Here is a 27,614-nt window from a genome sequence, read left to right on the forward strand (position 1 = left end):
CCAAGCAATCTAAGCAAATAACCAGTAGATGACAGTGTAATTATGTATTTATTACATAATTATTGTATTTATTTAAAACAGGGATGGGGAGGCAGGAGGAGGATGTGAGGCATCTATCAGCTCTGAGGAAATGTCTTCACATGAATAAGGGCAATTGTTACAGATAATTCTTCAGGACAACTTCCCATAGTTGATAAGTCCTAGTAAACATGCATATTAGACTGAAGTTGTAAGATTTGTCTATAGCATCAGGACATACTTAAAATGAAACAGAGATGGGCAACCTACCAATGTCACCTTGGAATCAGCTGACACCAGTGAACAAAAAAAACCTTGCCAAAATACAGTTGGTTTTTTAATGAGCTCCCCTAATCTGATTGGCTGCAGCAGCAGCTGGGGTGAGATACCCAGAGCTAAATAAGCAGGCAGTCTTGTGAGGGAGCCCAGCTCACCGAGCGCAAGGAGCCCCAGTGATGAAGTCTCTCAGTCCCAGTGACCAAGCATCAAGGTAAAAGACTTCAAGCACACACACATGAGATAAGTATATGTGTGAGGAGAAGGTAAGTGCTATTTATTCATATATAACCTTCAGTCATGTAATATTTAAACTCATAATCATCAGCTGAAGCCATAATAAGGGCAACCAGAAGTGATCTATATCTCAGAATGGTGAGTCTTCACAAACTTTCAGTTGGGAGCAGAATTTCCAGGAGAAAAATCCTGCAGAAACTTAGAGCTAGGAACTAAATCACAGGAGGAAAATCCCCGAGATACTTGCAGTCGGGGGGGGGGGGAATTCCCACAGGTACTTACAGTCAGGAACTTAATCCTAGGAGGGAAATCGCACAGAAACCTAGAGGTCTTGGAGACATACTCTTCTAGAGATTCCTGAGTGGTTGAAGAGAACCTGTACCACATACCTAAACTAAACCCACATTTGAAAAAGGGCAATAAATGTAATTCATAGATCTATATTGAAAGGTGCCCCAGTGCCGGCCTGGCTAGTGGAAGAGTCTGCTTATGAACAAGAAGTGTAGGGCTAGATTCAGTTCAGGCTTAATATAGGCTCAGGGGCTTAGGTCTCGAAGAGTAGCTCATAAACTGAAGTATAGGTATAGACCTCACACCCAGTTAAGAGTTCAGTTTTTCATTTAGGCTAAAAAACAAGAGTATAGTTCTGGAAAGTGCACACTGAGCCAGGTTCAGTGACTCAGCCCCTTGCATTCCAGCAGTGGTGGTGGTGGGGAGTCTAATGACATCCGCTCCTTAGCTGCCTACTCATTGCCTATCGTCTCCTCCAACTGCCCGTTGTTTACTGTCTTCTCCCTTGATTAGACATCTCCACTCAGGTGTGCTAAATTGACCAAGATTTCCACTCATTGGAACCTAGTGCAGACCAGTAGTTGATCCACACACCCCTTGCCTTTTAAATGAGCTCCTCTAATCCAATGGAGTGCAGCAGCCGTTGGGGCAAGCAAGCCAGGGCTTACAACAGAAGGCAGTCTTGTGAGGAGCCCAGCTTCTCTTGTGTGAGCATCCCAGTGATGGACTGTCTCAGCTCCAGTGACAAAGCATCAAGGGAAAAAGAACTCAGCCAACATGCAAGTTAAGCACCCATGTGAGTTTAGCAACAGGGTGAGGAGATTAGGAAGTCAGCCCTTCCCTGCATTCTCCTCGTAAATAACTTTTCTAGGCAAACAAACCCAGTAATAATAACAGCTGTGCAGGTAGAAAGCCAACAGAGGTGTGGGGGATATGCAGTGTATTGTACTGGGTGTCACATCTATGACTTCCTGCCAACTGGACAGAAGTCATGGGTGTGTGCTTAGTGTAATGAGCTCTTAGCTTGTAGTAAAAAAAAAGTTGTTCCCTTGAAGCCAAGGTTTGCTGACCTGGAGAAACTGAGCGAGGCAGAGAGGTTGGTGGAGGAGACCTTTGGGGACCTGAAAACAGTGTCCCAGTCCCTGGGTGACAGCTCCTGTGCTGTCATGGAAAATGGGAGTTTCAGGGAAGGATGGCACCATTCTGAGGAAGAGAGAAACGATCCCTTAGAAGGGGCACATTGCTTGGAAGATGAACAGGTTTGCCTGTGGGAGGTGGGGCTTCTGGTAGTGGGAGATGATTAGATACATAGATAACTGGGGTTGTGATGGACAGGTAACTGTATGATCAATTGCCTACCTGGTACAAATGTTGCGATTGTCACCTGCCTTCTAGTAGCCTTGTAGACAGTGCTGGGGTGGAGTTGGTGGTCATATTCCATGTTGGTTCCAGTGAGATAGAAATGTCATCATTAGGTCCTGGAAGCCAAACTTAGGTTGCTATGTAGGAGTTTGAAATCAAGGAAAACTAAGGTGGCTTTCTCTGGAATGCTCCCTGCTCCATGCACAGGGCCAACTAGACAGGCAAAGCTGAGGAGTCTTAGCACATGGATGAGGTGGTGGTATAGGGAGTAGGGCTTCAGATTTGTTAGGCACTAGGTAACATTTTGCATCAACCTTGTTGAATCATCCATAGGGGATGGACGTAGAAATATTTCTGTTTGCTCAAATAAGGAGGGGGAGGAAATAGGCCCTGAGCATACAGTGAAACAGGATAGCTCATCAAAGAGGCCTAAGGGCCATAGCAGAAGATGCACATGCTAGAGACATTTGGGGAGGTACATGATGAATAGGTTTTTCTATGCTAATGCTAAAAGCCTCTGAGTTGAGATGGGAGCATTGGAGTGCCAAGTTTGAAGGGAGGACTTGGATATAGTGGGCATAACAGAAACCTGGTGGAATGGAAAGAACCAGTGGGAGACGGTCATCACTGCATATGAACTCTATCAGAAGGACAGGAAAGGGTGTTCTGGAGGTGGTGTCACCCTGACTGTCAAAGAGAGCCTAATGTCAAGCAGACTAGAACCCCCAAGCAGAGCAGACTCACCCACTTCAGTGCTGTGAGTTCCAATACAGGGATCCAAATGTGATTTAGTACTTGGGACATGCTATCGCCCCAGATCAGAATGCTCAGTGTGATCTCTATTCACAACACAACATCAAGTATTATCTATTGGTGAAGTATAGCCAGAGCCAAATAAACCAGACCTTTCCAATGCCTTCAAGTGTCACCAAATATACTGCCTGCAAACAGCTAGGGCTGTGCACGGACCCCCCGATCCAACTCGGGGCTACTGAGGCGGGCCTGATTCGTCTTGGGCTGATTTGGGGGTTCCAACCTGCCTCAGTCTACGAAGCCGAAGCGGGATCCAGACATCTGAATCCTGCTCCCCCCCCCCCCGTTCGTCAGCTCCTTGCCTGGGCCCTTGTTCTGGTGGGGGAGGGGGGTGCATCGCCACCAGGGAGCCAACGCTGCCACTGTTGCTGTGCCGCTGGGGGAGCCGCTGCTGGGGAAGGTGCTGCTGGGGAAAAGGCTGCCCGTCGCAGCCTGCCAATAGGCAAGAGGGCAGGAGTCACTCTCCAGCGGCACTCTCTCCCTTCCTTGCAAGCAGGGGAGGGCATACGGTTGGAGAAGGACTCCTGCTAATGAGGGAAGGCCACCGCAGTTCTTTCCGTCTCTCCTCAGAGGGCTTTGTTTCCAGTCCCCTGATCATCTCCGTTGCCCTCCTCTGTACCCTCTCCAGTTTGTCTGCATCCTTCTTCAAGGGTGGCGCCCAGAACTGGACACAGTACTCCAGATGAGGCCTAACCAGTGCTGAGGAGAGGGGAACTAGTACTTCCCGGGATTTGGAAGCTGTGCTTCTATTAATGCAGCCCAAAATAGTGTTTGCCTTTTTTGCAGCCACATCACGTTGTTAGCTCATATTCAGCTTGTGATCTACAACAATTCCAAGATCCTTCTCGCTTGTAGTACTGTTGAGCCAAGTATCCCTCATTTTGTGCATTTGGTTTCTTTTTTAAAGAAGAAACCAAAGCCTTCCTTTATCCCCCTTCACTGAGCTGGGGAGGGCTGCACTTTTCTTGGGGAACTGGTGGCTGGTTGGAGCGCTGTAACCAGAGTTTCTCCTGCAGGTGTGAGAACGGAAAGATGTGGAAGATTCTGCGACTTCTCGTCTTCTGTGCCCTGCTGAGCCCCTCACAAGGAAAACAACCTGCAATTAGGTTTATCTCCAGCCAAGCAGAAGTACGCAATAGTAAGGAAACGTATTGGATAATGTAACTGCCCCCACCCCAAGTCCAGCGATTAAGAATATTGCTCCTGAGGGTATCCACTGCTCAGTGACACGCTCCAGAAATATTCAGGGTCGTTTCCTTGTGTATGAGGAGATACTGGGAAAAGAGCATGTGTGCACACCCGAGTGCAAATTCCATGCCAGGCATAATTAGGAAAGGAACTGAACATAAAACTGCCAAGATCATACTCTCCTTATACAAATCTAGGGTTCGACCACTCTCGGAATACTGTGTATAATTTGGGTCACCACACCTAAACAAGGATATTGTAGAATAGAAAAATGCAGAAAAAAGCAACTAAAATGATCAAGGGACTGGAGCAATCGCCCTATGGGGGAAGGTTATAGCATCTGGGACTGTTTAGCTAAGAGAAGCAGTGAGAAAGGGGAGACATGATAGAGGTGTACAAAATTATGCATGGTGTGCAGAAAGTGGATAGGGAGACATTTTTGTTCCTCTCTCATCAGTGTAGAAGCCAGGGTCATCCCATGAAGCTGACTGGGGGGAGATTCAGGACATTTATGCTTGTAATCTTGCATATATTGGCCATTCACGGAGCCATTTACGTACGATCAATTGTGCACATTTTGTTCTGCAAAATTGCGATCATGGAATGCTGGTCTAGATAGACCCTCGGTCTGATCCAGCAGGGCTCTTCTGATGTTCTTATGTTGTCACTGGAGATGCAGCAATTGGCGTCCTGGTTCCTGAAGTCCAGCCATACAGAGCAATCTGTCTCCTCGCTTGGTCTCATGGATATTTCTGTTCCAGTTATGCTGTCTGGAACACTGCGTGATGGGCTTCTCCAGAATCTCTTGAAAGAAGGCGTTGCACTCCCAGACATTAATATTGGAGGGCTGCTTGGCTTACTCGGTAAAATCAGTGGGTAAGTGGAGGAGAACCAAGACTGTGAAGGGGGGGTGCTTGGGGTCTTTGAAGGCGATGTGCTAGCGATGAGGCTGTGCAAGATGCTATGAGCAATGCATCATTCAAGAGCCAGTGTGGCGTAGTGGTTAGAGTGTTGGCCTGGGAGCCAGGAGAACCGGGTTCTAGTCCCCACTTGGCCATGGAAGCTCCCTGGGTGACTTTGGGCCAGTCACAGACTCTCAGCCAAACCTGCCTCACAGGGTTGTTGTTGCGAGGATAAAACGGAGAGAAGGAGGACCATGTAAGCCACCTTGGGTTCCTTGGAGGAAAAAGGGTGGGATATAAATGCAATAAATAAATAAGTAAATAAATAAATAAATAAGTAAATAAGTAAGTAGATAAATCAATCAATCAATCAATCAATCAATCAATCAATCAATCAATCAGATGCTGGGAGGGACAAGATGTTAGGGTTTCCTTCAATGCCAGAGTTTTGCAGGGACCTGTTTTAAAGCACCCTCCTGCCATCCCTCTGGCCAGAAAACCATGTCAGAACTTGGGCAGTGCAGGGACCCCCGATCCGACTTGGACGCCACTTGGTGGCCTCGAAGGCAGGCCTGATTCAGCTCGGGCTGATTTGGGGGTCCCCTGGCCTGACTCGGCCCCTAAGCTGAAGTGGGATGCAGACATCTGAATCCCACTCACCCCCTTGATGCCCCGACGTAAAGCCCCTGCTTTTTACCTGGGCCACTGCCTCCTCCTCCCCCATTCCTCTGCGCTGCCTCTGTCACCGTTACCTCCTCTGCCACTGTCGTTGCTGCCGCCGCCATCTCCCAGGGCAGGGTGTCTCCACTTTTAAAATGGCGACACCCGCCCAAAGGGGCTGACGCACGTCCAGGGCTCAGGAGTTGGTGGCGGTGGGTGGCGATGGTGGCAGTGGTAGTAGTGAGAGTAGCAACGGCGGCTAGGGGGGTGACGGCAGCGGCTCCAGCGCGTTGCCTGTGGTGGGGCGCTGGAGGCGTCGGCTTGGCTGGGCTGGGCTGGGGCGCCAAAGCTCCGAGGTGCAGTGAGCACTTCGGAGAATGCCCGCCCACTTTGGTTCACTTCACGCCCCCTCTGCTTCACCTTGGGAGGTACCTGAAATGGCCCGAAGCGGCCTGCTTTGACTCGGGGTTTGGGCCTTGGGACGAAGTGGTGCACAACCCCAGTCCTTTAGTTCCTTTCGGCCACGGACGCTGCCTAGCCCGTCTCCTCTTCCTCATTGTCTTCCATCCTCCACCTCAGGCTAGAAATTGTGAATGCCCAGCTTGCTGATTACACAGTGGTGCTTCTGCCGGAGATAAATGGTGGTATAGTGTCTGCCAAAATAAAGCTGGAGATCACCGGCAGTGCGTGAGTATCGAAGCTCAGGCGTTTCCAGAGCTGCATTTCCCCCGTTGGAGATGAATAAGCAGATCTTGCCACACAAGGGGGGGGGGGGCGCCCAGAGAACCGAGCTGGGGTGGGTTCGCACATTCCTTGGTGTTAGAAGCACACTTGGTGGTGTGCAAGGACTGGACTGGAGGAAGGTTTCTCCCCTCCCCTTCTTCCTGACCATTGCCTGGATGCTGTGGGTGAAGGAATGTCAGGGCACAAAGCTCGGGTCATGGGAGATGCCGTGCTCCCAAGCGCTCTCGGGGTGCTTAAATGAAACAAAGCCAGCCATAGCAAAGCATGTATTTTTCATGTGTAAGAGCTGCACCACAAATGGAAGATTGTGATGGAGTGTATTTGTGTATGCTTGTGTGTGTGTTTTCAGTTTGCTTGGGGCCTCCTCTTTGATCAAAATCTCTCTGGAACTGACATCCCAAGTGAAACCTGGACTGGCAAACTTTTCAGAAGGTACCTATGATATCATCATTCATGAATGCATTTCTCAGGTTGGAGCCATTGACATCAGCCTCTTGGGTAGGTGAGTACTGGAGTCTTCCTGATGTCCACATTTACTACACTTGTTGTTTGCTGGTGTAAATCAGCGGCTGTCAGTGTCCCTGTTCCTTGTGTGCTGAGGCTCCCTGTGGCCTGACATGTGTATAGAAGAGTCCTGCCTTGTCAACATGCATTTGGGCAAATTCCTTATAGTCTTTTGAAACGTAAAGCTATGCTTTTAAAGAATGTGACTCATTGTATTTGGTATTTTTATAACTTTATTAATAATATAATAGAGGAAATGCAGGGCCGAAGAAACAACAGAGCAGAGAGGGGCTGGAAGTGAACATCTAGGCCCTGCTCCGTTCATTACTCTCCGCCACGAAGTCCTCTTTATTTTCTCTTTGCTCCCCCACCGCCTGTTTTAACCTTGTTGACAAGCAGCTCAGCGCCCAGAGCTGGGAGCTCGTGATTGCGGCTGAGCGCAGATTGGAGCCTCTTCTGTGGTTGGGACTTCTCCAGAAGGAGGCTGACAAGAACCGGCATGGCCATGCATGCGGGGTTCAGTTGCGTGGGGTAGGGTTGCACCTCCTGTTACCTGGGAAATGGGGGGCAGCATAATGGTGGCCATAGGTAGGAGACGGGATGCTCCGATGGAGTGGGGATCTTGGTCACAGGAGGCCTGGATGGCTGTGTGCCATCCCTCTCTCGCATCCCTCTCCCCTGCCGCAGGTTTCTAGTGGCCTGCTCCTGCACCCCTGGCCTATTTGCGCTGTTGGTGAATGCCAGGTGGGTGTGTCATGAGACCTCACTCATCCATGACTTGATTGTGGGTGAGGGGGCTGGCCTGGAGCGCATCACTGGGACCGGGGTGGATGAACTGGGTGGTGTAGAACTGACTCAGCTTTGTTTGTCTGGGTACTCCGTACAGCCCCAGGCCAGGCTGGAGGCTGGGGTGGGGAGTTGCCACAATCCATAAACTCTCCATCCAGTTCCCAGGAAACCCCTCCATTGTGGGACACTCCATGAACACATAGGACAGGGATTCCTGAATGCTCTGGAGAATTTTCCAGTTGCCAGAGCCAGAGATTCCACTGAGGCCCTCGTCGTACTGTGGAACAGTGAGGTGCTAAGGGCCATCGACACAATTGCTCCTGGCCACTCTCTTTGGCACCTTGGAGTCATGTGGCCCTCTGGGTTACCAACAGGCTTCAAAGGATGAAACAGGCTAAAGATGGCTGGAACACAGGTCATGTCCAACCACGCATGAGAGGGTACATTCACATCTACTGCATGGCCTACTTGGCTGCCTCCATTGCGTCCTTACGTAGCTGTCCAGCTGAGGTTTTCTGAGTGGTCTGGGGGCTGCTTTCATTTACCCCTGTGAATCCAGCTTTGAAGTCTTTTGAGATCCATGGGATGAGTCTGCTAAACACATTGAGGACAAAATCACTCATCTTCATGCTGACTGGAACACCACTATTGATGCAGTGTATGCTGGGGTTAGATTAAGATCTCATGATACTTTAGGTTGGAAATATGGGACAATCTTAAGGGGTTCACAAACTTTTTCTCGCCACAGAATGTGTGCATTCACTCCACCCAATTATGTGCCCCAATGCAAACCCGTTCGTAGGTGGTGTCCCAGTTCTGCTTTTTTGTAATATGCCCCCATTTCCACAAGTGTTACTCTAACTTCTCTTTCATGACTTCTCCCTCATGAAGATACTAGTTCTCATGTTTCCTTGGTTTTAATGTGGCAACCTATGGTGTGTAGTCAGATTGCAATGCTCTTACATCACTATGGTTTGGAAGAAAACCACACGAGAGATGCCATTTTGACGCATTCATCAATTCACCCAGTCATAGAAATTTACACAAAAACATCTGGTCACATGTGACCACCACCTTGGATTTATTCAAGTTCCACCATGTGGGTATTCTCTAGTTATGATCATGGCTACATCCTTATACACATCTTGAATGCATGTACAATTAGGGATGTACGAAAATCACTTACCTGTTCACGGATTATGTTTATGGGGGGGGAAGGCATTCCGTCCCTCCCCCCGGAATCCTGGACAGGGGAGGAGGCGCTCCGTTCCTCCCCCCCGGAATCCTCCGCGGCTGGCTGTGCTCCACGGCAGCTCCGCGGAGCAGCCAGCCAGGCCCAGCCAGGCCAGAGCCGTCCGCAGCCAGATTTCCGGCTGTGGAGGGCTCTGGGGAAAAAAACCCCCAAAACCGCGTACGCAAATGGCAGCGGCTACGGCCGCCGCCATTTGCGTTCCTTATTTTTGACGTCTTAATCTACATAAATATTTACGTAGACTAAGACAGCAAAAATAAAAAAATAAAAAAATTATTTTTGCCGTCTTAGTCTACGTAATTATTTATGTAGACTAAGACGGCGAAAATAAGGAATGCAAATGGCGGCGGCTGTAGCCGCCGCCATTTGCATACGCGTTTTTTTTTTTTACCCAGATGTTTTAGGCTACGTAAAAACATACGTAGCCTATCACGTGTGTGTAAAAACAAAAACAAAAACTGCAAATGGTGGCCGCCGCCGGAGCTGCCGCCGGAGCCGCCACCACCACCACCCGGAAGATCTGCTCCACGTAAGTCTTGTCCCGGGGGGATCCGCGGGGGGTGGTGGCAGGCCGTTCCGCCACAGATTTCGGGGGGCCGAATGCACTGGCATTCGGCCTCCCCGAGATCTGTGGTGAAATTCTCTGCCATCCCTATGTACAATAGAACACGTATACTGGGTGAACATGTTATTTTCAAGGTATCCCATGTTCCAGCCAGTTGCCTCTTGGCTATAGGTTTTCACTTGGCCAGAGACAATTAAGTTCAAGGAACAGCATTTACATCTGATATGTTAAACTAGATTCATATATGTTTCCTGTTTCACTTTGCAGTAAGCTTCCAACGTCAGCGCTGAATAGAATTCGGGAATCTATCATTTCAGACATAAACCGCCAGGTAAGGCCAGAACAACAAAAGCTGAGAAAACACTAAGGGCGCAATCCTATGCATGTTTAGACAGAGAGAAGGCCTACAACTCCCAGCATTCCTCAGCCAGCTAAGGCCTTCTTGTAGGCCTTTTCTCTGTCTAAACATGCATAGGATTGCGCCCTTAGAGACAGACGTTTGCATGACCCAGCATTGGATGCTGGTGCTCTGTTCCTCTTGCCACTGATGTTATCTAATGGCTATTTGGAGTCCTCAGGTTCAGATGCAGTACATTACTATATACGGGGGGGGGGGCAGTCCGAAGCCCTAGAGCCCCATGCACCCCTTGGCCTAACATCATGTGTCCCTCAGTCTAATTTCAAAAGCCCTCTGGGAACAACCATGGATGAGGGCTTATTCATGCCGTGTTTGGGGTTACAGGAGGCACCTGGCTGGCCACTGTGGGGAACAGGATGCTGAACCAGATGTGCCCACGCTGGCCTGATCCAGTGGGATCTTCTTAGGTTCTTAAACAGCAGATACCCATCCCTGGGACATGTTCCTCCTTACGGTAGGGAGAGATCACCACTTCCCTCCTCTCACATAGAGCACCAAGTTCTGAACCCCCATCTGATGCTGAGCTTCTGCTCCATAATCCTGTGGTGACTCCCTGGGCTCTGGGAAGCCTGCTGGTCCTAGTTGCACTGCTCTGTGTTTCACCATCATCTGTGGTGCAGTAGACTGGGATGTGGGACAGGGCCTTCTCGACTTTGGCACCGGGATGGTAGATCTCTGTGGGAGACTCACAAAGCCCATCCTTGTCAGTTTTTAGAAAAATAACGAGGACTGCTCCACTTTTAGCATTAGACTTTTAGCATTAGATGACTTGAGCCACAGTGTGTGTGTTTTTAATGCTAATTTCAGATGCTTCTTGGTGTTTATTTTTATTACTGTTTGTTTTATCTGGTTTACTGTTTTAATGTCATCTTTTTGCTTACTGTTGTTTGAAGCCCCTTCGGTGGTCTGCTTTGACTGAAAAGTGTCGTATCAATTTTAATATCAAGAAATACACAAACCGACCACCCTCCACTGCTTTGCCCTCTTGTTGCCTATGACGCTAGTCAGTTTTTGCCCAGCGCATATCTGGTGTTGGATCTGGGCAGAGGGAAAAGAAATATTTGGGCCACTGATCCCAGGGACAGGCAGGGCAGGGCAGGGATCGGGTCCCCAAACTTCACAAGTGGGTCTGCCCACCTTGTTTCCACTCCTTTCCTCTTGATCCCCAGGAGGTGCCAGTAACCTCCGACTCTGAGGAGTGGATCTCACTCAGACTGCTCCTGCGAGCAGGGAGGCCCTGCTCGGCATTGTCCAGCCAGCTCGTCCCTTCCTAGATGTGCACCGCCTAGAAGAAGCCAGTGACTTACTTTGGTTGCAGTTCTCTTCAGGGGTCCATTTTGACTGGAACGCCACATATCAGTTCTAATAGCAGCACAGGAACAATCCCATCTCTCTCCCTGTCGACTGTGACCCCAGCGAGCTTTCTCCCCGCTCAGCCCATGTGTGGTGTCAGAGCTGGGCAGAGAGAACAAGGGTGTTTGAGCGCCTGATCTGGTGGACGGGTCAGGCAGGATTCCCAGGCGGTGTTGCTGCCCCTGGAGTCAGAGGCACGGGCCTCAAACCACTCCAGTGAGCAGCGGGGGCTGGTGACCATTCCCCAGCCATCTCATTGCTCCCCAGAAGGCATCAGTGACTGTGGGAAAGGGCGCTGGCCCTTGACGAAAGCCCGGATGTGGCACTTGAGGAGGAGAAGCTCCCACAAGGACTCTCCTGTCGTGGCTTTCAGACCTGGCCTGTTGGTCCGCGCCACTGCTGGGGAGGCTTCTCAGTACTCCAGCTGCAGGGCCGCTCTCCGTGGTGCTGAATTCGAGCCTTCAGCCTCTGGGCCGGCACCTGCGATTGCATCCAGGGCCCTTTCTTGATGGGTGATCTGCTGTGGACTGGAACCATCTGGAGGTCCTTTGTGGCACATGACATTGTGGCCAGCCCTCAGCTACCCTGAAGTTTATGTGTGGGGAAGGCACAATTTTGCAGAGTACTTTTACTCTGTTTTTCTTTAATTTGGCTCTGCTGCATTTCAGCTGCTGTGTGCCTATCCCTCCAGTTTAAATTCAGTATGATTGGGGCATTCCTAGGGGTGTGTCTTTCACCTGGCAGTGACTTCAGTAACCTAGGTAACTAGAGGAATGTATTCACCCCAGGAGCATAATCAAGTCACTTGTAGTGTTAGAGGGGACCAGAGATCTATAATGCCTTGCTTAAGTTCATTATGGGTGCAATTTCAGTTTATGCTGGGAACAATTGCTAGGGGGCGCTTGCTGCTGTCATGCTGCCTCATTGCTAATATGTATGGTATAAAACCCATTGTACCCCATGGCTCGTGGTTCAGAGAAGCTGTCTGATCCAACCATTGGGTATGCCTGTGTGCTGTAAATACTCAATAAACTATCTCTGTGTAAGTAAACCTGGGTCTGATTTATCACTACCTTGGCATCTCTAACCTAAGGGTTCAATACCCACGGCCAGGGCAATACATTTGGCACAGCAAGCAGCGTGCCAAGAATACTGCTATTTTCAGATTCCCAGGGAAGGAGGATGCAGCTATCGGCATGTTAAACTGTCTCACAGACTGTCCACAGTTGGAGCTGTGGGGTCCGGCCGCAAAGCAATTAGCAGTCCTGTGTGGGCCAATTGCGTGGACAGAGGTTGAAGAGGACTGCACACTAGTGGGTCTAGAAACTGCGTTGGAATCTCTGCAGCAGGAAAAGTGGTCAGCTAAAGAGAAGCAGCATGCAGGACCTCTAGCATGGTTAATGCTGACAGCTTTAAGAGCTGTCGGGCAGAAGGAATTAGAGTTGAAAGAGAAAGCAGAAAAACTCAAGGCTGAGCTGAGAAAAGAGCAAGATCTAAGGCTGTTAATTAAAGAAATGTTGCAGGACAGTCTGGCCTCCAATGAGGCATGGGAGTGGGAGGCCGAAAAAGTAGCCTTTAGTCTGATATGCCGAGCTCGGAAGAATTGCCTGAAGAGTGCCGGAATGTGCAACATCATCACCTCGCCTGATTGGGATGAAATCCATAGGAAGTGGAAACTGAAACCAAGTTCCAGAAGATGAAGATGTGAAATGGAGTAAAAGTGAAGAATCAGTGCCCCCAGGGCATGGGCTAGACCCCCTCTTAGAGCTGAAAGTGTGCCAGAGGATGGTCCCAAGGCAGAATGAAGCAGAAAGACCACGCTGAAGATCTCTGTCAAGGTAACAGTGTTTAGCTTTAAACTGTTCTAGAATTTCATAGAGGCTGTAGCTACTGACCATCAGCTATATGATTTGTGAAGAGTGTAACCATTCAGCTTTTGCTGTGGGATTCTCTGCAATAAAGAAATCTCACTGATTTGAGTGTCCAGTGTTGGACTGCCTGAGCATGTGCACGGAAGAAATCGAGAAAACCTGGCAGCATGTTCCTAGCCAAAAACACCCTACTACCATGCTCCTGCAAGCTGCAACCCAACCTGATTAAGAAAAAGAAGATATCATAGTAGCTGCCGAAAACAGTGCAAATTGCATAGCTGGGTGGCTGACGCTGTAAGTGATGTTACAACTGCAAACTAAGACTGTTTTCCTGTTTGAGACCCCAGCAGAAAAAGCTGACCTGAGTCATTTGTCGCCCCTGACAAGGCAAGTATCTCATCATGCCCTGTTTCGAACCTGGGATTTACAAATACAAACAAACTTTGAAGCTTTACTTTGAAGCCCTGCAAATCACCTGCCGCCACCTTTGTTTCAGTGTGTTTCAGTTTCTGTTGAGACAAAGGCAAACAGTCTAACTTGCAGGGAAGACAAGTGAAGTGTTAAGGCTGGTGCATGGCACAGAGAGTTTTATGTAGAAAGTTTGAAACACGATCTGCAAAACAGGCAGGTCAAAAAGAGAGAGAGAAAGAGAGAGAGAGAGACTTCTCTTCCCAAACAGGGGGAAGAAGTAATAGCTCACCTCTGAGCTGTTACATGTCAACAAAGTGTGATAAATCACAGCGTCAGGGCTCTGTGTGTGCAAAGTAGGAAAATACATCACCTAGAAGGGGAGTCCCTCTTCGACCCGATTTCAGAATGGTTTCAAGGGATCGGGGGTGGTGGTGGAAGCAAGTGGTTGCAATAATTCTGACTGTTATTGGTAGCTTTATAGCTTTGTGTGCTTGCTCATATGGCTGTTGCATTTTAAAGTATACATTTAAGTAAATGTCAATCCCCTGGTGATCAAATGGCAGGACAAAGAAGATTCGGCCCTCTGTGTAGATTGCTGTCGTCCTTTGATCATCTGGGAGTAGAATGTATTGGCCCCAGGAGTGTAACCAAGTCACCTGTAGTGTTAGAGGGGCCTAGAGATCCATAATGCCTTGCTTAAGTTCATTATAGGTGCACTTTCCTTGTTACTAAGCCTCTGAGCATGTGAAGATGAGTCAAAGGCCGATAATAGCCTTCTCAGTGCATTCCTTACTAATGAGTAGAGGGCCTTATCAGGCCATGCCTGAGAAGTGAAGCTATGTGTTTAAGCTGAGCTGCAGGTGGCTGTGCTGAGAACCTAGCCCGGCTAGTTTATGCTGGGAACAAACGCTAGGGGGCACTTGCTGCTGTCATGCTGCCTCATTGCTAGCAAGTATGGTATAAAACCCATTGTACCCCATGGCTCATGGTTCAGAGAAGCTGTCTGATCCAACCATTGGGTACTCCTGTGTGCTGTAAGTTACTCAATAAACTATCTCCTTATAAGTAAACCTGGGTCTGATTTATCACTATCTTGGCCCCTCTAACCTAAGAGTTCAACACCCACAGCTGGGGCAATTCATGGAACTAGCCTGCCTTTCTAACACATCAAAGTGCAAAAGTGCCCTGCCCTTTGAGCCTTCTGAATCATGCTGCACTTCCTTTTTGCCAGTGGGACTAAGTAGCCTCTGTGATTATGCATTTGTCTTATGTGTGTGTTACTTTGCTTCTCTGATGTTGTGTTAAGTCACAACTCTGATGTCATGTAACTTCAGTTTTCTGTGATGCTTGCAGTAAAAATGGGTTGGAAGGATTAAACAAATGTGCATAAGGGTATTATCTCAGTAGCAATCTATGGAGCTTTTGGGATCATGGGAGCAGAGAAGCCTGCCATTGCTAGCAGAGAGAAGTGGTGGCCAGAGAAGGAGAAAGGGGGGCTGGAGCTAGAACTCCATTACTGTCTGCTTATTTGTGCTTGTGAGGCATTCTCATGGAGAGTGAGTATCTAGCCTGCCTTTTTAGCGCCGTTTCTAGTGCTATGAATTACTTACTCTCTGTTCATAATAATTTACTAGCAGGGGGAGCCTGGACAAGGACACAAGCCCCTCTTGTTGCTTGAGCAGCTCCTGCCAGGTTGATGGTATTCAGTTCCACTCCCCCTCCTCCGTCCCCGTATCTGGAAGTAGGTTCCTTTCAAGTGCTGTGTGACCTGTGAAAAGCAGATTTTTAAGGTACAGTACATTCAGCTGTTCCTGCTTTGTGTGTCCCTGACAGACCAAAGGCAATTCCATGAAAATCTGGCTAACACTCCAGTGCTTCTAACTCCATTGTTGTGAAGACACCCCGCCTCCAGTTCTGAACCTGCTGTACTCTGGAGGCGCTTCAGTGTTCATCACCCTGTGTCCCCTTCCTTGAACCATTGCCTTACAGGGACAACAGAATCCACCACGAAACTGGACACTTTCACCCTAAAGGACATGCTGCAAACATCCAGCATAAGCCAAGCTATGAGGCAGGGGGGGGGGGCTCCCACAGGCTCTGATCCTCATTCTTTATCCTGCAGGTATGTTCTGTCATGGCTGTTGTCTTGAATGGGGTGAAAGAACCAGTGTTGTCCTCTGTGAACGGTAAGATTCTTGCATTTGATTCCTTCCTGAACTTTCCCATTTCTGCAGTGATTTTCCCCAATGTGTCAGATCTTGGTATTATCTCACCATTTCTGTGAAAGGCCAGAAGTAGGGATGGCAGAGAATTCCGCCACGGATTTCAGTGAGGCCGAATGCACTGGCATTCGGCCCCCCGAAACCTGTGGCAGAATGGCCTCCCCCCCCGCCACCCCACGGAATCCCCCTGGGACGAAGCTTACCTGGGGTGGATGTTCTGGCGGCGGCAGCTCTGGCAGCAGCAGTGGCAGCTGGTCTCTCGGCCGCGATTTGCGTCCTGCCAGGCTGCCATGATAGGCTACGTAAGTATTTACGTAGCCTATCACGGAAAGAGCAGCGGCACAAATGGCATAGCGGCTGCTGTTTGTGTCCCTGCTCTTTGCTGTGATAGGCTCCGTAAATACTTACGTAGCCTATCACGACGGCAGCCTGGCAGGATGCAAATGGCGGCTGCTATGGCGGCTGCAGCAGCCAGCCCTGGCTGGAACTCCGGCTGCGGATGGCCCTGGCTGGCGGCTCTGCGGAGCTGGCCAGGGAGGATTCCGGGGGGAGGGACGGAGCGCCTTCCCCCCCCACGAATCCAAGCTGCGAAAAGGTAAGTGACTTTCGTACATCCCCAGCCAGAAGTCCCAGGGATAGTGGTTACCAGAATTTGGCTTCCCCTGGAAGGTGACATTTGGTGTTTTGTACTACTTGACATATTTACAAATATGCAAGTTGAGCTTAGGTGGAGATGGAGTGCAGAACACTCCTACAAGCAACAGATCCACTGCTCTACAGCAGTTCTCCAGGGAAAGACCCAGGCAGACCCAAAAGTTACCCTCTGAGCTACAGCTCACCTCTGCTGGATCAGACCAAGGTCTGTTCAGTCCAGCATTCTGTTCACAGAGTGGCTGACCAGTTGCCCACAGGAAACCCACAAGCAGGACATGATGGCCACAGCACCCTTCTGCCCATGTTCCCCAGTGACTGGTGTACAGAGACCCAAGTAATCAACGTAGGACATGGCCTGTTTGGCCTGGATTAGACTTAGCATCAAGCCAAGTAAGGGGGGAAATTCTACTGCAAGTGGGTAATGGGCAAAAGGTCAGACAGAGGTCTCAGTCCAGCAAGAGAGCAGTTCTTGGCAGGAGGAGTCACTAGACAGGCAACGGTCAAAGGCACAGTATTACCAGGCAGGAGGGAGAGTTCCAGGAGAGAGGTCTAAGGCACAGCCAAGGTCAAAACACAGGAAGCAGTCAGTTACATTTGCAGTCCAAGCAGCAGAGTCAAGTAGAAGTCCAAAGGTCAGTAGGCTGAAGTTTCAGTCACGGAGCAAGGGTACAAGGTGCTGGAGCTCGTACTCAGCTGTTGCTTCCATCAGCTCTCATATTCCAGCTGGACAGACAGAGCCAGAGCTACCAAAGCCCCACTCAGGGCTCAGCTGCATAAGATGTCCTCCTCCTGAACTGGGACCTACTCATGAGGAGTCCTTTACTCTGGAGAAGCCCTCTTCAGTAAGTGGGCACTCCTTTGCCTGGCCACTGTCCTATCTTGGATCTTAAGGAACCACCACTCTCAGGGGCTAGCTGGTGGTCCAGCATTCACCTCTGTCTCAGAAGCTGGGCTTCCTGCCTCACAAGGAGGCAGATGTGAAGGAATCACCCCAGACGCCCTGAACCATCTTGAGTACAGTGATGATCTTCTGAGGCAACCTCTTCCCTGAGGCTACCTGGCTGTGAAGGTTCAAGCTCCTCCTCTGAGGATGACTCCATTGGAGGCAAGATTCCCAGGACCATGATACCTGTGCAACCTCAGGAGTGGGGGCCCAATCCAGCCCACCTAGTGTCCCAATCCAGCCTGTTGGGGTTCCCCAAAGGTCCACACCCTCTTCCCCTATCTCTGCCCCATTTCAAGTGACCACCTATGGTTTAGTGGCTTCTTGGCTTTTGTGCAGTTTCTTCCCCATTCTAATATGTTGCAATGCCTCTCCTAAGGCTAAGATATGCTGGCATTTTATGGTGGGAGGACATTGGTGCCCCCCCTTTGCCATTGCCTCTGGTTCTTCCATTTTTGGTGCCAAGCATTGCTGGAATGTGGCCCTCAAGAGCTCCTCCCTAATGGGCTGAAAGAGCTCCAGCACTGCTGACATAGAACTTACAAGGTGGGTTGGGAATGGTGGAGCTGAGTGCCGCTTGACATGATGGTTCCCTGTGTTTCCATGTAGTGGATCTTCCCATTGGCTCATACGGAAAGCTGAAGTACCGGCTGGCAGGGTTGCCCAGTGTAACTGATGCCTATGCTGCATATGATATATTTGTAAGTATCAGCTGCAGATGCCAAAACCCTGATGTTCTCCTGGGCCTGTAGCATGAGTGTCTCTGGCAGTGTCCTCCACGCACTTGCATTGGCACAGTCCAATAGTGGAGGCACAAGTGTCTGGTGGCCCCTTGTGAGGTTCTAAGAATTGGCCGCTTGCTCTTTCTTTCCAGGGCGATTTTGATGTAGTTGGAAAGGGTGTCATTTCCATCCCAGATGACGCCGTCTCCATTAGCCCACCTTCCATCCAGGACTATGCTGAATGCCGGAGTTTCCACCCAGAATTCCTGAACATGGTGGTGGCTGTCATAGGCAATATAGAGCCTCAGGAGTTGAGTCTTACCCCTGATGTGGTGAGTCGTCTCTGGGGCTGTGTGGCCTGGTAGTTCAGAAGAATGGCTAGAGCAAGGGTGGGGAAGCTCCATGCCATGGCCTCAGTCCGGCCTGTGGAGGTTCCCCACGCGGTCCGTGGGGACTTCCATTCCCTTGGTGGGCTCTTGCCTGGAGGCTACCTGAGGCTTTGGTAGGAGAGGAATCCCCTTGTCATTCCCACCCCCTGACCTCATTTGGCCCATGGAGGTCTGGTGGGGGTCAAGCACCCCCTACCCAATTTTAATTCCCCACCCCTGGGCTAGAGAGTGAAGCCTGATCTTTGGTGAGAGAGGGTGAATTGTGCAGTTTCAGTGGTTCCTTTAAAAGCAAACAGGACCATTTGGAGCAGGGAAAAGCTAGGGAGATTATCAGTGTTAGAAGAACAGAGTCTCAGAGCTCCAAGGGACATTGTAAACCTGCAGCTTTGGTCTCCATTTCCCCTCCCTGTTAGAGGGTTCCCCTCTCCTGATTCATCTTTCATGGTTCCAGTTTGTTGGGTCTAGTTCTGGTTCTCCCATGTGATGGTTCTCCTTGTGGTGGTAAATATGTCCACAATGGGTGGGGCAGGCTCCTCTAGAAGATACATATCAAGGGAAGAGCTCTTTAGATCCATGAGATTTAATGTTCTTTCTTTTTTTATTCCCCCCTCAACCCCAGTTCTCTGGAGCTGCTGGACTGAGGGATGCTATTTTGGCTCTGGTCCCATCTGGGGTGAGTCGTGACTTCTTTAGGAACAGCTTTGCATGCATCTGACTCTTCTAAGGGTAGGACATTTGAAAAGCAGGGTCCATTTCAATGTCAGGAGACAGTTCTGGAGAAAAACATGCAAGTTGGGGCAGGGGGCAGAGGAAGGGGCAGCCTGCTAGCCAGGGCTCTTAAATGCAGAATCAGCTCCTAAACGCAACCACCCCCCAGCGGTAGCATCCCCCCCCCCGATCTCTTGTGGTCTGCCTTCTGACAGTGAGGGTGTTTCCTTCAGCCCCCAGCCGTGCAGGGGGGAATGTCCCAAATTCATGTAGCTTGCAGCCACCGGCCATCAAAGGCCATTTGTAGCCCTTGGGAGTGTAGGGCCATCTGCAGGCTGTATCGGGTGACTGTAAGGAGTGGGGTGAGCCATAAAAAAGATACTAGAGCAGGATGGAGCCTGGCTTCAAACTCTAATCAGTAACATTATATATCTTATTTTTCAGCTGACTGACAGATCTATTACTTTATTTTGGTCCATTCCCCTCAGTGCCTAGAGAAACTATAGCAACACCAAAAAGAGATTTGGCCTGATGGAAATCCCTAGAGAAGTGAGGATGCCACCACCAAGAAAGCTCTTCACCTCATTCCAGTCAATCAAGCTTTAGGCAGATAAGAGACACAGAACAAGTCCTCCAAGAACTGGTGCATTTGGGGAGGTTTATATAGGAGAAAGGAACTTGGATCCTGGCCGTTTTGGGCTATAAAGCCTCAAAGCACCACTGAGTTGCACTCAGGTACACATTGGGAACCGGGCAATTCTGTCAGTTCAGATGTTATGGTCCATAGAGGATCAACTGACATTTCCAAGTGGTCTTCAGAGGCAGCCCTACATAGAGCACGTTAGAGTAGACCAGGTTGGGGAGGCTATGCAGGCACGTATCACAGAGGCCAGATTTCCACCTGAGAACTTGTTTCTCAGGTCTAAGCCACCAGTTAGGCACTGGGCTGCTTTAAGCTGAGGAGACAGCTCAGCATCTGTCCTTCCACAGGCCTGTTCCTTCAGTCCTGTAACATGGTTGCCAACTTTTTTCATGGCAAGTATCCTTTAAGAGCTGGCAGAATAGCAACAGGCAGAGTTCTACCCATCGCTATTTGACAATACTGTGGGAAAGTACTTTCTGTCGAATTTCTGCTTTTTGTGCAAGTGAAGGAGTTCTGCTGGAAGGAAAAAGTGGTGTCATTAGTACTAGGAATGGGTGAACATACAGTTTTCACATTCACCTGAACCCCACTTTCAAGCCTGACTCGCCTTGTTTCCTGAATTCTTTTGCGCTCTTTTTGATTGCATTCGGAAGTGAAAAGGGCAAATTTTGAATGGGAAAAATGTGGTTTTTAAGAAGTGCATGAAAATTGTGCACTTTTCCCCCAAAGAGCAAAGCATTTTTAAAGCGCTAGTGTAAGTTCTATAATTTGTGATCACTTTTAGAGAATGTACTCTCTTGTTCACACTCAGGCTTGCTCCCTTTCTACAAAACATTTTCCCCATGCCAAAAAAGACTCATTAATTTGGTGATCACTTTTAGTTTGTGGAGAGGACTTTGAGAACAGAACAGAAATATTTGCCACTTTTTAAAAAGGGGAACTGCCACCTTAAAACCGTGTTCTCTTGGAGAAAACTTTGTACCATTTACTGTGAACCCCCCTTCCCCCAAACCAAAACAAACCAAACCAAACCGGGCTCACCCCAACTCTGGATTGCTATGGAGGTTCCATGCAAGAGAGAGGAGTGAAACTAGAAACCTCCCCAAGACTCATGGCTGAGAGAATTCCATCTTTTCTTTTCAGGGTTCTGGAATCAAGTCAACGGTACGTGATACTCACTTGGGGACCTCATTGCTGGCTAATCCATTGGGGTTTTAAACATTTTGACACCTCCCCCTTCAAAGGTATTGTTTATTGCCTTTGTATTCTGTCATTTCTCCAGGATGTCTTTTCCCTTAAACTTTCCCCCTTGGAAGGTCCAGTGCTTATTTTTGCAAATGACAATGCTGTTGCGCAGTTCACTGTGCAAATTGAGGTGTTCGCCCAGAATGTAGATGGATCCCTTGCTTCGATACTCGTCATGGGAGATGTAAGTACCACCTGCTGAAAGAGATGCTTCTGTGGTTGGCACCAGGCTGCATTTCACCAGCTCTGGGTGGTGGTGTCTCAGTGAGACATGGAAATCTGACCAATCCCATCTGCCTTGTGACCAATTTGGCTTTCTCAACTGTGCATTCGCAGAGCCTCAGTCTGGCCACCATCTTCTCTGTGGTTGGTGGCAAGCTCTCCCTGACCCTGTCCATCACCAGGTAAGTGATCCACTGCTTTTTCTGCTCCATATCCCCCTGTCTCTGGGCCAAGCTACACCTTCACCCAGTCATGCATGCTTGATAGTTTTTCTTACTCTTCTCTAAGTACACCTGTCCCTCCCATAATGCCACCCTTTGTGGGAGGGGGTTAAAAAGAGGGGCAAGCCTCCATTGACTCCAATGGAGACCTTTTTCTTATTTAACAGCTCCCCCCCAGTTGGGAGGGGGAATATTTAATCTCTTCCCCAAGCTGCCATGGTCCTGATCTGAATCAGGGCTGCACAAGCTTTCACAAGAGTAAGAAAAGCTACTGTGGGGAGCTATGCTATGCGTGACGAGAAGAACGTTTAGTTGGGCCTCAGGCCTGGTTCTGGCCGTGATCAGCAGAGACAGACAAAGGCAATGAGCTTGCCTGCCGGATCTCCCGCTCTGGTGGAGCCCTGAGAGTGAGAGGTGGGGGCAGCTGCTCCTCCAGGGAGCCCTGCTGGCCACTCGTAGGCTGTGGTGTGTGCTGCAGTGGGCAAGCAGGGCCAGGGCAGTGGTGGCGGCCGCGCATGCAGGGGCCTCCTGGTGGTGTGTGTGCATGCTCCACTGCCCTTCCCAACGTGCTGCCTGAGGAGGGGATCCACCCTGCCTCATGGGAGGGCCGGCCCTGCCCCGGCAGCCCCCACTCCCCCATTTGGAGGGTTGGGGGACCCAAGGAGAATTTGGGGGGATGTGGCAGCTTCAAGGAGGAGGAGAGGATGGGAAAGATACACTATGCAAGCACGAGAATGAATAAGACTCTTAACACTAATGAGGGCTAGTAACACGATATTTAAGCAACCAAAGTGGGCAAGATTATCGCCTGCCTAAGTTCAGTACCATTTTCCTGAACAGCTTCCACCGGGCACATTTTGGACTGGGAAGAGGGAGGGCTCTGTCATGCTACTGATGACATGATTTGGAGTACGCTGCCCCCCCCCCAGTATTCCCTATGGCATTCTGAATCATGTGGGGAGTCTTTCCAATGTGAGGGGGAATTCTTGTTGTGTAAATGTACATTGCCATCATAAAACCATCTGCTTGCCCGTTTTAACTACCAGAAGGAGACCACTTTCCACACGTTGATTTCTGACCATCTCCTCTTTTCCTGCCCCTCAGCCATGATCTGCAGCTGGTATCTTCAGGTGTTGGCATCTCTCAGGTAAGTTGATCTTTCCTGTGGCATCATTTTCCTCTCAAGGACTCTTAGTTGAGAGTGATGGCTTTGGCTCACTGATGTCCTCCCTTCCTCTCCTCCTTCTCTTTCAGGTGGCCGGTCTTAAGCCCCACTTCAGTAGCCTGCTGGGAAAAATCATTTTGCCTCTTCTCAATGGTGAGAGACCAGGCAGAAGGTTCAACTAAATCTTCAAGATGAAGGGCTCAGCTTGAAAGGGATCTCCATGTTCAGAGGGTGGTTGGAGATCCCTCCAGGTTCAGAGGCTGTCTTCCGCTGGGTGCCAGTGGCTGAGTGGCAAGAGCAGAAGAGAGGGCAGGAGGAGAGGAGAGGGCAGTGGGAATTGCCCTGGTCCTGGGCTTCCCAGAGGAAGGATGCTGGACTAGATGGACCCTGGTTTAGTAGGCAGGATGCTGGACTAGATGGACCCTGGTTCAGCTTTATCAGTATGCTCTTCTGTTTGTTATGATTAGATTAAATTCGTCTTATGTTTCTGCTGTTTTATGCAGTTGTAAACTACCATGGAGATTAGTCTGATAGTCTAAACCAGACTTGAGTGGAAAGTTGATCTCCAGATATTTTGGACTTCAACTCCCAGCATTCCTGAGCAGTGGCCATGCTGGCCTGTGCTTCCGGGAGTTGAAACCCGAAACATTTGGTGATCTCCCTTCTGCCTGCTTCTGTTCCAGACAAACAACCAAGCAGTGTGGGAAGTGTTGTCTTCACTGTGGCCTGGTCAACTGGACCAGAAATGGATTCAGGCCCTCAGTATCAGGATTAGCCTCGATCTGCAGAAACCTGACTCTTCCCATCAGTCCAAAACCATTGGATTTGTTTTTCTAGGGCCCCTTCGTGACGGAATCCCAATGCCTTCCATCCCAGGCACTGAGCTGGTTAATGTCAATATACGGATTGTCCAGGTAAGACGTAAGCGGTGTAAACCATGCTTGGCCAAGTCCCTTCTCTCTCCCCTTGACTTGGCAGAATGGCAACAAGAAAGACACAAACTCACTGGCTCAGCGTGAGGCAATGCAAGCAAATCGCGTTGCCAGGGTGCAACCTGGACGTCGGCTCTGCCCCTTTCCTTCCCCTTTGCCCTTTCCTCTTCCTTCCGCCCTTCCCAGTTTTCAGCTTGTGAGAACAGTCGAGAGTGCACTTACGAATCCTGTTGTGGATGAAGTGTGCAGCAGAGGAGAGAGGGAGAGATGACTGGAGAAGGCGAGGCAAAGCAGGGGGAAGTGGGGAAATGAGGGAGGAGAGGGAGGGGAAGAGGAAGAAGAACAGGAAGCCGGCCTGACCTAGTCGGAGTAGAACCCGCAGCGGCTGCTCTCGCCCACTCCTCGCCCACTGTTCACCTCCACTGCCTTCGCGTTACGCTCATCATGTCGATAGGAGCCGCATTTAAGCCAGGCTCTGACGGCTGAGAATTCTGACGATTTCCCGGAGACGGGCAGAGGAAGCTGGAGTGGGCTGTCCTGTATGTCCCTGCTGACCCTCCACCGCCCTAGCAGTTCATGGTCCCTGCTCCAGCCCTTCTCATCATCCAGGGAAGCCTCCTGAGGCAGCCATCTCCACAAAGGACACGTGGAAGGAGTGCAGAGAAGCTGCCCAGACAGACCATCCAGCAGCTCGAGGGCCCGCCCCGGCTTTCTCTGCCTGGCGCCAGGGGAGCCTTCAGGCTTCTCAGCACCAGGGCCTGGTTTCCTCATGTCTACTGTTACCAGGAGGAATGTCACCTGCAGAGAGGAGCCAAATGGGGAGCACAGGCCTCTGGCTGCAGCCCAGCCGTCCTTGCAGGCAGGCAGGGCAAAGGAGGACAAACGTTGTATGCAACATGTTACGGGGAATCTCCCTGGGGTGGGATGTGCTGAAGCAGAATGCTTAGAACAAACCGCCCGCTTTCTCTCCTTGCTTAGGGTGTCCTCGTGCTCTGTGCCTGAGCCAGAGGATCTCTCATGCACAGAAGTCTCCAGAGCAAGAGGGAAAGAGAGGCTGGCCAGGAAGAATTCATCTTTGCATGCCACCCGCTGAGCTTTTCCTATTGGGCGGAATAGAAATGTAAGAAATGCATGAAATGAATGAATGACGAAGAAGCCCCTAAACGACCTCCCTCCCTCATTGCTCGAAGTTGATTCCAGCAGCTTCCTTCCCATGTGAAGTTCAGCTGTAATGAACATCCCGAATGTTTCCCAATCTGGAACTAGGCACACGTGAGCCTTCGGCAAGCCATGAGCTTGGGATGCTTTCATATGTAAGGCTCGTAGAGCTACCAGTCAAAGGCACTGTGAAGCTATTCTGTCTTGTCTTGCTTAACTGATCTTTTTTTTTGGGGGGGGGAAATAAAGGAGGGCTGCAAACTGAAGACCTCTGGATTCCCCAACCATTCTCTGAATGTTGCAGTGCAATTGCACAATAAATGCCCCATCCAGCAACACCCTAAGGGCCCAATCCTATGCATATTTAGATGGACAAAACACCTATGACTCCCTGCATGACCCATGTTGCCTCCGCCTGTTTTGGTGTCACAATTGGGACTTCTACCACTCAATAATTTGTTGTACAATTCCCAGCCCAATTCTGTACCCATCCCACTTTTTTTAAAAAAAATTAACACATTGTCTAAGCAGCAGCAGGGATCCCTTCAGAGCTCAGTGAGGGTCTCCAGCTGCTGCGGTCTTCCTTTCCAGTGAATGCCTCTGGGTCACACGGGGGGCTCAGAGACATTCCGAGGAAATGAAGATGGCAGGGGGCTGCAAACCGATGCTTTTCTCTGTCCCACCACAAGAGAATTCTTCATTCTCGATAGCCTTTTAATAACATAGGCCTGCTTGTTGTGGGGAAGATTGGAAAAAGACCCAATTAGTGCCTCTTCATCAGAGTCAAAGAAAGAAACAGATTAATCTTTCTTTCTCATTGGTTTCAGAGGCATGGTTCCTTTTGTCTTGCTGGTTTCCCCTATAGCTTCACGTCTGCCAAGCCCCAAATTCAGGGAGATTTTTCTCCCAATCAGATCCTTTCCTGCCTCTCTTAAGTTTTCCCTGCAATCATTCCAATAGTAAGTTTGGGAACAAGAAGTCTTACCTGTTTATTGATAAATTACAGTGAAGGAATTACACCCTTCTCTTGGCACAGCACCCAAGTTCCTGTTAATAGAGAAGGTGTCTTTGGGGAGGAAGATGCCAGGATAATGATGGGGGGGGGGGTGATGGAAGCTCCAGCAATTGTCTCAACTGATAAGATATCAATCTCACTAAAAAGCACAGAAAGTAAGGGTGCTGAATTTAGTTTGGCCATTGAGACACATGTCTCGTAGGGAAGAGAACCCTTATAATGGCAAACAGACAAAACTATCTTGTTAGGCTGAAGAGTGAACTCATCAACATTATGTTCTCCCTCGGTCAGATGTCCAGATGTCATTTTTCCATATCTTATTCTAAAAATCAGAATTACATGCCTGAAATTTTCTCCCCACCCTTATCTCTGAAGATGTTATCATAGACACCGATTTGTCTAATTTAGTTTAAACTGCATCTAATTTTGCGTAAGTTTGATTTACAGCTTACAAAATAAAGTGATATCATTCCAGAGGGGGCTCGCTTGGTTTTTCTTCTTTGATGCTAAGGTACTACAAGTGGCTACATTTGTCTTCTGATTGGAGCCAGTGAACTTTAGTTGATTGTAATCTTGTGCAAGAATTTCATACCGATGGTGAGTGGGCATTGATTTATTTATTTGCAATATTTATACACCGCTCCACATCAAATATTTTGGAGCGGTGAACAACAAGATAAAAGAACAGAACACCATCTTAAAACAATTCAAACATTTTAAAAGAAACAGGCATGGCAGAAGATTTAACATTTGAGGCATTATTCAGATGGACGAAGAAGCTTTCTAGTTTACTTTGTTTAGCTATGGGCATAGAGAGATCCACCATCCCTGCAGCAGACCTAACACTTTCTCTTGCCCTTATTAAAGCCCTACTAAGGTACACCTTGGCCTAAGACATACAAAAGAAAAGCTGAAATCAAATACTCCCTTTACAGGGAAATAATGCATATATCAACCCCTAACATATACAAATACAATTCCTGAAATTTAAATTATAATTACTTAAAATGTCTTTTTAAGGTTCCTGCTTTAACATTATTGGTTGAAAATCCAGGGTGAAGAGAACAGGCAATTTAAAATAGCTGTTTTAACCTCTACATTCTTCTGAAAACGTTAATGTGAACTTTGTCCCCACAAAACAAGAAACGTTGAATGCATGTATTGAATAGCTTTAAGATACCAATCCCAGAGGAGCGGATCCCGCCATCTTCAGATTTGAGTTTTCTCTCTTTCGAGCCCTGGGTTCTATGTATTGGGTGCCCAAAAGAATTGGGAAAGATTAAAATCGTCATCTCTAGCACAGCCTGGATCCCCGAACGATGGTCTTCATAATGCTCCACAGCCATCTGTTGCTACCTCCTAAAAGTGGGAGTTTCCTCTTCTTATAGTCCAGGCTACAGTCGCAGTGCATGTCACCTGCTCCAGACCGGCTGTAGGTCCCTAGAAGAGGAGGAACTACAAACACACAATCAGGAAAGCTGGGTGCAACGATCCCATTCCTTGCCCCTCTAACTGCAGGCTGCAGCTAGCTCAGCCCAGCTGAAACAGTCTGTCTTACACCCCTCGCGCGCAGCAGGTCTGGGAAGAGGTTAGCGCAGTGGCGGAGGGGCCTTCGGCTAACCCACTCAGCATGCCACCTTGCCTTCTTCCCAGCATCGCTCAGCTTCCTCTTGGAGGAGGAGATTGGAGGGGGAGAGGTGGCATCATGCAGGTGTTCTGGG

At 49.2% G+C, this 27,614-nt stretch overlaps 1 protein-coding gene across 2 annotated transcripts; it reads left to right on the forward strand.

Annotated features, from left to right (window-relative positions):
- The first annotated feature begins 445 nt into the window (after positions 1-445).
- LOC146349071 (BPI fold-containing family B member 4-like) lies at positions 446-27,188 on the forward strand. 2 transcript variants are annotated; one of them, XM_084854856.1, is made up of 17 exons: positions 446-560; positions 4,014-4,135; positions 4,947-5,061; positions 6,327-6,434; positions 6,841-6,993; positions 9,869-9,932; positions 15,777-15,840; positions 18,083-18,174; positions 18,348-18,527; positions 19,204-19,257; positions 21,079-21,099; positions 21,218-21,364; positions 21,517-21,584; positions 22,728-22,770; positions 22,878-22,941; positions 23,626-23,702; positions 24,699-27,188. In XM_084854856.1, the coding sequence occupies exons 2-17, from the start codon at positions 4,030-4,032 to the stop codon at positions 24,720-24,722; spliced, it is 1,380 nt and encodes a 459-aa protein (XP_084710982.1). In that variant the 5' UTR covers positions 446-560; positions 4,014-4,029; the 3' UTR covers positions 24,723-27,188. The 2 variants fall into 2 exon arrangements, with proteins under 2 accessions (XP_084710982.1, XP_084710981.1); XM_084854855.1 differs by having other exon boundaries at positions 446-508.
- The last annotated feature ends 426 nt before the right edge of the window (positions 27,189-27,614 follow it).

Source organism: Heloderma suspectum, chromosome 4 (assembly GCF_057233095.1).
Source record: "Heloderma suspectum isolate Gila_16-S chromosome 4, 16-S_ref, whole genome shotgun sequence".
Classification (NCBI taxonomy): domain Eukaryota; kingdom Metazoa; phylum Chordata; class Lepidosauria; order Squamata; family Helodermatidae; genus Heloderma; species Heloderma suspectum.

Bases quoted from the DNA above. Each gene is read 5' to 3' on its own strand.
- LOC146349071 (XM_084854855.1), top strand. From the start codon at position 474: ATGAAGTCTCTCAGTCCCAGTGACCAAGCATCAAG. The intron at 509-4,013 runs GTAAAAGACTTC...TTTCTCCTGCAG, and splicing joins CCCAGTGACCAAGCATCAAG to GTGTGAGAACGGAAAGATGT. The intron at 6,994-9,868 runs GTGAGTACTGGA...TTCACTTTGCAG, and splicing joins GACATCAGCCTCTTGGGTAG to TAAGCTTCCAACGTCAGCGC.